This window comes from Martes martes, assembly GCF_963455335.1.
Source record: "Martes martes genome assembly, chromosome: 13".
Classification (NCBI taxonomy): Eukaryota; Metazoa; Chordata; class Mammalia; order Carnivora; family Mustelidae; genus Martes; species Martes martes.
Window position 1 is genome coordinate 71,930,163 of NC_137901.1, and position 7,604 is coordinate 71,937,766.

General features: G+C 56.5%; 1 protein-coding gene across 2 annotated transcripts in view; it reads left to right on the forward strand.

Annotated features, from left to right (window-relative positions):
- The window catches only part of TTC28 (tetratricopeptide repeat domain 28), a 635,902-nt gene extending 628,720 nt beyond the window's left edge, over positions 1–7,182 (forward strand). For both annotated transcript variants that reach the window (XM_080822086.1, XM_080822087.1), the window contains 2 exons: positions 2,941–3,048; positions 4,275–7,182. In XM_080822086.1, coding sequence (XP_080678212.1) covers positions 2,941–3,048; positions 4,275–5,896 — 1,730 coding nt within the window. In that variant the 3' untranslated portion in view covers positions 5,897–7,182. The remainder of the gene's footprint in view (positions 1–2,940; positions 3,049–4,274) is intronic.
- The last annotated feature ends 422 nt before the right edge of the window (positions 7,183–7,604 follow it).

Consider the following 7,604-nt stretch of genomic DNA (forward strand, 5'->3'; position numbering starts at 1 on the left):
GTGTTTTCTTACATGTCACCCCACAGATGGCGGCCTTGGCGATCCCAGCCCTTGAGCACACTTGGCAAACGGCCCTCCTGCCTTGTCCCAGCGCCCGACATTTGGGTTTCACCACTCTCATTTCTAGTCCTCGCCTTGATAGAAAGCTGCTAGATGTCAGCATCGTTGGGAGTCAAGCCATGATTAAAAGCTAAAGAAAAAAAAAGTCATAAAATAACGGTTTCAAGGTCGGTCTCTATTGTGCCATTGAAACCAGGTCTGATTTGATGCCAGGGACCTAGAACCATGGGCAGTAGGATCTGAGTTCATCTGGGACACTTACTTTTCCTTTTTGGACAATGTAACACAGCTGAGGCAGCTCCTGCCAAAACTGCTGCATTAATAGATGCATTTTTGATAAAATACCACACAAGAGGCTGTGAGCTGCTCTCCTGTCCCGCTTAAGTGCTGGTGCGATTCCTGGGGGAGCCAGTCACTTCCCAAGCTTTCCTCTGAGCACCTGTGATGTGTCGGGCAGTGTGCCAGGACGGGGGACAAGCCTTCTTAGAGTTTTCAGTCTAGTGGGGAAGATGAGCAGACCTGGTAAACACTTAATCCAAGCGGAGGGAGCCCCTCAGGAGCGGGGGCAGCATCCCAGACAGGAGCACCGGGGTCCCCATGATTGCTGGCGGGGTAGAAGGCAGGGAGCCGGGGCAGACCTGGAGAGCCTGAGGGTGTCATCAGGAGGAAACTCCAGGACGAGGGAAGAGCCATTGAGGGAAGAGCCATTGGTGAGCACAACTGTCAGGCCCACACGCTGGTGCAGGGCGTGGAGGGGACAGATGAGGCAGAGGTGGGGCAAATCCTGTGGGCCGTGAGGCCCCAGGGAGGCCTTTGGTTCTTAATCTCAGGGAGTGAGGACTCTTTGGAGGATGACACAGCCTAAATCCGTAGTGACGGGGACCAGCCACCATCTTACATGGCAGGCCAGCCAGTCCTTCACAAGGAGTTTTTCTTATGAAATCTGGATTTCACCGCATTAGGCCTTTCTTTTAACCCATTTTGCAGATGGCTTTTCCCAGCCCACGTCAGCTTAGGGCTGGCTTCGATTGCCTTTGATGTGGGGGAACCCCCAGCCCCCACAGTCACTCTGAATCCCTCTAAGTAGATGTTCTCCCACCCTTTGGGATCTGTGCTGTGTGCTGCTTTCTGTGGGCTTAACGCAGTCTTCTTACATGCACATAGTACATTTATATCTAGATAAAGGCAGTCAGTAGCAACTGGACCAGGAGTGAGAAAGTCCAGGTCCACGCCCAGCGGAGATCTCATCCTTTCCAGGACGGGCTGTAGGCCTGTCGTTGGGACAGTGACACAGAGCACAGGTGAAGGAAGATGGAACCAAGGGTTTTTTTATTAAAGGAAAAGCTGTCTTCCCCAGGCAGGGCCCACACCTCCCCTCGGTGTGGGTGTGACAGAGGCAGGCCCCCTTGCCTGCGAACTGGGTATTTCCAGGTGTGTCACTGGCTCTTCCTGGTGTTGGGATAGTGGGTTATTTTCATCGATGGCCTCTACTTCTCTGTGTTTTCCAAACCACCAATACTCAAGGGATGAGTCGGTGTGCACATAGTTATCCTTGAATCCCGTGGCCTGAGACCAGGGGTGGAAAAGTCTCTGCAGGCCCAGCATTTGGAGAAGGGGCTCCCTCACTCCTGAGCACTCTGAGGCTCCTCTTTCCAGCCCTCAGCCGGCGCCAGCGCAACCCGGCCCAGGGCTGGCGGTTATTACCTCCATACTGCTGGAGCAGTAACGAAGTCCGTCATCCTGGTAAAAGGAGAGATCTCTAACTAAAACCTTTATATTAATTAGTTATTTGTATTTAAATGCTGAGTTCTCCGAGACCTTCCTGTTGCTTTCAGGGAGTGATTCTGTTTGAGTTCAGAGGGGAAAGTACCCCACAGCAACCAGAAGGCTGAAGTAGCTCATCGAGTGAACAAATTCCCAGAGGAATGACAGTGTCAGACTGATCTCAGAATCCCGGCTTGAGCATAAAAAGACCCATTTCTCCGTTGGTGACTACTGTGTCAGGAACCGCACAGCATGCAGAACACGGCGGCCTTGTGTGTCACAGACCCGGTCACCAGAGCACACATCACAGGAGGGAGGGGGCCCTGTCCCCCAACAGTCAGCACCAAGCGCTTCCGACTGAGCTACGTGACCCGCCGAGTGGGCTGAGCCACATGTGCAGGGCTCCCCGCCGGCTGTACATCGGTCTGCGCTCGGCTTCTTCCGCCTGGGCTCTTCCCAGGGAGATGGGCGAGGGGCGCTTGGCGGGGTCTCTGAAGTCTCAGTGCAGTGGCAGCTGGTGAGCCGGCCTCCTGCCCGGAGGCTCCTGCCTTCTGCTGTGCCCACCCCCAGTTTCAGGAGAACTGTTAGTGTCAGGGCGGCCCCCTGGGCTTTAGCAGAATGGGGTGCGGTCCCCGCAGGGCGGCTCAGCCCAGAGGGCGGATTCTCCCTTGTCAGAGCCGGCTGGTTTCAAAGCCCTCGATGGCAAACGCACACGTCTGCGCCCTTGAGAAGCTCCCACCTTCCCAGGCAGCACCTTTACATATTGGACCCTGTGCTGAGTGGAGTGGCCCGTTTTTGTCCTCCTTAAAGTCTTCTTTCAGTGAACTGTTCTGGGAAAGGACGGAGAGAGCAGCTCATACTCCCCAGACGTAGGAACTGGGACCAGCGCTGCAGAGAACAGAGCTCAGGGCCGGAGAGCAGCGGGTGCTTCGGGAAGGGGCAGGAGGGAGCCAGGCCCCGTGGGTATCGGGGTGAGGATGCTCGTGGCTCCCAGGCCCAGGGCAGCCCAGGCCGGGCGCTGGCCGAGGGGCCTGCGGGGATTCCGCGGACACGGGGCTGTGGCTCTCCTCCTCTCGGGGACACGGACGCAGAGATTCATGGTCTTTGTTCCTCTAGGGTTCGATCTCTGTGAAGTGGGTCAGGAGGAAGTCATCCTGAAAACCGGGAAACAAGCCAATCGGCGAACCATGCACTTTGCCCTGCAGTCTCTGCTCGCGCTCTTCGGTAAGCGGCCTCCCCGCGCCCCCACCACGCGCCCCAGGGACCAGCCTGGCTGCGTTTGGGGAAGGGGGAGAAAAGTGGAAAAGTCCTTTGTGTGGATGTGGTCAGGACGGGGAAGAGCAGTGAGCAAAGCCCTGCTCTCACGAGCTTAGCCAACACATGCGGTAGAGTCGGGGAGCTGCCTTGGCCCGTGAAGATGCACAGAGGGAGGGTGGCAGCGGGGTCCGAACGAGGGAGGAGCGGTGCCCTGGGGCTTAGGCCACAGGCAGTTTTCAGGGCGCCGGGGGCATGGCCACCTCATCGTGCTTCTCTGAGGGCCAAGCTGGCTGCCACATGGAGACAGACCCGTGGCCGCTGTTTGAAGGCAGAACTAATGGCTCAGCTGAAGGATGTCAGTCAGACACAAAGTTGGGGAGGGGGTCAAAGGTGATACCTTGTTTTTCGGAACAAAGGCCAGAATGGGACTGCCTTTTGCTGAGACCTTGAAAGTGGCAGGAGGAGCAGGGTTTGAGTTCCCTCTTGAACATGTTCCATTTTGAAATCTCCATTAGACAAGCTGCCCTGATAGCTGGGTACCTGAGGCCCAAGCTCAGGGAGAGGCCAGTGTGGAGACAGAGAAGGGCCTGCAGGCCCCGAGGGGAGGGCAGCTCGGGGTATGCGGTGGGCCTCACAGGTCCCAGGGAGGAGGGGCCCGGGAAGGAGTAGTCAGCGAGGGCAGTGGGGACCGACTGCACAACCGAGCAATGAATGCTGGGTTTGGCAGCACGGAGGCCCCTGGTGACCTTTACGAGAACTGGGGAGGACACAGACTCGAGTGGAGTGTTTGAGAGAAGGTGGGAGGAAAGGCCATGCGGACACTGAATGTAAATCCCCTGAGGAGCTGCTGAAGCATGGAGGGTGGTGGCTTTGGATTTAGGATGGGGGTCCCCAGGGACTGCCCGCCTGACCCCAGAGGCCCAGGCCGATGTGGGGTCCTGTGAGACGGGAGCATGGTGGAGGTGGCGCAGAAGGGGGCTGGGCCTGGCGCTGAGTGTTTTTGGCTCAGAGTTACATTTACTCTCTGCAACAGGACTGTGTGCTTCGGGAGCATGAGATAAATTCAGATCGTGCGAGAGCAGCACCCGCACGGTTCCCTGCCAGTTTCTCTGCATGTGAGGATGCTTGCGATTTTGAAAGAGTAAACCACAGGGAGTTCTAACTGCCCTCTGGGCACCTGTGTTTTGTCTTAGATTCTACTGAGCTGCCCAAGCGCCTCAGCCTTGATAGCTCGTCCTCCCTGGAGTCTCTGGCCTCGGCCCAGTCAGTCTCCAACGCCCTGCCCTTGAGCTACCAGCATCCCCCCTTCTCCCCCACCGGCGCGGACAGCATCGCATCGGACGCCATCTCTGTGTACAGTCTGAGCTCCATCGCCTCCTCTATGAGCTTCGTCTCCAAGCCCGAGGCTGGGTCGGAAGCGGGGGGTCCCCGCAGCCGGCAGGACTACGACCGGTCCAAGAACGCCTACCCACAGCGATGCACCCTGCCGCGGGGCCAGCTGTCTCCCCAGACCCGCCCTGCCGGCAGCAAAGAAGAAGAAGAATATGAGGGCTTTTCCATCATCAGCACAGAGCCCTTGGCGGCCTACCAGGAAACCAGAAAGACGCGCTTCTCACCGGATCACAAACAGTCCCACGTGGGGCCTGCCGGAGGCGTGAAAGTTTCCGTAAGCTCCAAGGGGAGCGTCAGCACACCAAATTCTCCAGTTAAAATGACTCTGATTCCCAGCCCAAACTCCCCCTTCCAAAAGGTGGGAAAGCTGGCCAGTTCTGACACAGGAGAATCAGACCAGTCTAGCACAGAAACGGACAGCACCGTGAAATCCCAAGAAGAAAGCAACCCAAAGCTTGATCCGCAGGAGTTGGCGCAGAAGATTCTAGAGGAGACACAGAGTCATCTCATCGCGGTGGAGCGTCTGCAGAGGGGCGGCCAGGCCAGCAAGAGCAGCAGCCCCGAGGAGGGCCTCGCAGCGCCCAACGGCGCGGCTGTCTTCCGAGCCTCGGAAACCAGCGCGTTCAGCAGGCCGGCCCTCTCCCACCCCAAGAGCCAGCCGTCGCCGGTCCCCGTGAAACCAAAGCCCCCCGCCAGGAGCTCGTCCCTCCCCAAGGTGAGTTCTGGATACAGCAGCCCCACGGCCTCCGAGGCGTCCGTCAAGGGCAGCCCGAGCCAGCACAGCGGCCGCCCGTCGCCCGGCTCCGACTCGCAGACTTCTCTCCCCGACCAGCCGCTCTTCAAACTGAAGTACCCCAGCTCTCCGTACAGCGCCCACATCTCCAAGTCCCCCCGGAACGCGTCCCCGAGCTCGGGCCATCAGTCTCCAGCCGGGAGCGCGCCCTCCCCAGCGCTCTCCTACTCCTCGGCCGGCTCGGCGCGCTCCAGCCCCGCCGACGCCCCCGACGTGGACAGGCTGAAGATGGCGGCCATCGACGAGAAGGTGCAGGCTGTCCACAACCTCAAGATGTTCTGGCAGAGCGCGCCCCAGCATCCCACGGGACCCATGAAAATATTCCGGGGCGCCCCTGGCACGATGACTTCCAAGAGGGACGTGCTCAGCCTGCTCAACCTGTCCCCGCGGCACAACAAGAAGGAGGAAGGCGTGGACAAGCTGGAACTGAAGGAGCTGTCCCTGCAGCCGCCCGGAGAAGCGCCCCAGAAGGCCCCTCCGAACGGCCACTGGCGCACGGAGACCACGGCGCTGGGCGCGCTGCCCCTGCCCGCCGGGCCCCCGGCGCCGGCCCGCCCGCTGAGACTGCCTTCTGGAAACGGCTACAAGTTTCTGTCCCCGGGAAGATTTTTTCCTTCCTCCAAATGCTGAAGCTTCTTCTGTATCCGCGGACTCAGGGTGCAGCAGCTGCGGGGGCCCTCCCCCCTCGGCTGAGCGCGGTCACCCCACGCAACCGCCAGCCACCTCACGCTGGGCGCGCCCTCGGGGCGCGGGCCCCACGCACACAGCCGCTGGCGACTCTGGGCCCCGCTCACCGGGAGCCGGGACTTCTGTGGGGTTGGCACCGGAGGCCCAGGCAGTTTTCTACACACTTCGCCCGATGTTTACCTTGAACTCCCTGCTTCTCATCTTTGATGTGATTCTTCAACAGGATTTTTGTACGCAAACGGTCATGGTTCTGGGGTGGGGAGAGGAAAGGGAGCACATATTTTGCTAAGAGGTAGATACGCAGTACCTTTTATACACAGAAATACAAATAGAGCTTTTTTCTTAAGGCTTTCAGGTGCTCGTTGGGGGTGGGATATATAAAATCTAAGTCGAATTCTACATGAAATTGTGATATTAGCCAAAAACAGTGGTTTTTAAAATGCCAATGATGTGTCATGAAACTGTAGCGTCCCCTGATCCGCGTCCCATCATAGTAGCAATGCAATAACTCACGTTTCAGCAGCGCTTCCTTCCTCAGCTCGGCTCTGCTCCGGCGAGCTCTAAGACGTCCATGGGGCCCCACTGTCAGCCAAACTTGAATTTTCTTAAAAATTTTATGTAACTTTTCTCCAGGCATTTTAGAACTATGCAATTGCGATTTAAAATGCAACTTTGTGCTTTTAAAACATTATTGACCTTTTTTGTACGTGGATAAACAACTCGGTTTTATTATCAATAGTACTTTGCATTTATAGCTATTATTTTTAAATGCTCAAATTTTTAAAAATGTCCAATTTTGAATAGTCATCAATAAGTAACTGTCAAGTTTGGGGGGGAAAGGTTGAAATAGTCAATTTCCTTGTAAACACAAAAACACAAAACAAAACAAAACAAAAAAACCCAAAACTTCCACAGCTAACTCGACTTAACCAGAATGGAACTTCCAGCTCCCATCCCTCAGCAGCTGCTTCATTTTATTCTCTCCTCCCAACTCCAGGCCTCGAACACCTCTCTCCTCTAAGTCTGTCCCCAGCTCCCATGCTCCTGCACCCCACAGCTGCTAGCGGCCGGGCACCCTCCCCTTAGCTGGGACCAGCCCCCTCCCTTCCCACAGTTCGTTCACGTACATCTACGTCCACAGCCTGGAAGCAGGGGGCTCTTGCGGGGGGTTGCCGGCCAAGTTACGGCTGAGCAAGGAAACACGTATTCCTGAAAGTGTCCTGGACAAACAGGAGTGGGCGTGTCCTCTGGCTGTGACAGTACATGGAAGTTGTAGCCAGCTGAGACGAGCGGTAGTCTGGGTGGGTGGGGGGGGGTGGTGAGCATTAACTTATAAAGAAAGGAAATGCTAAAAGTCCTATTAGTACTAAGTTTAGTGGGAGAATTTAAACTCTTTTTACTCTTTTTAATTAAACTCTTTTTAATTCTAAAACAAAAACCTGACCACTCTCCCCACGAGGCGGTGTCCCACACCACATGGAGTAGACAGGCAAGGCCTGGCAGGACACCTCCAAGTAGAGTTTTTAACCTTGGGTAGGATCTCACTTTCTAAACATACCGTTCCTCTGTGTACCCTGCAAAGAGGAAAGGAGAATATTTACTCAGCTATGTCAGCGGTTTTTGCCTTTACCCCGCAGCCATGTTGGCAAAA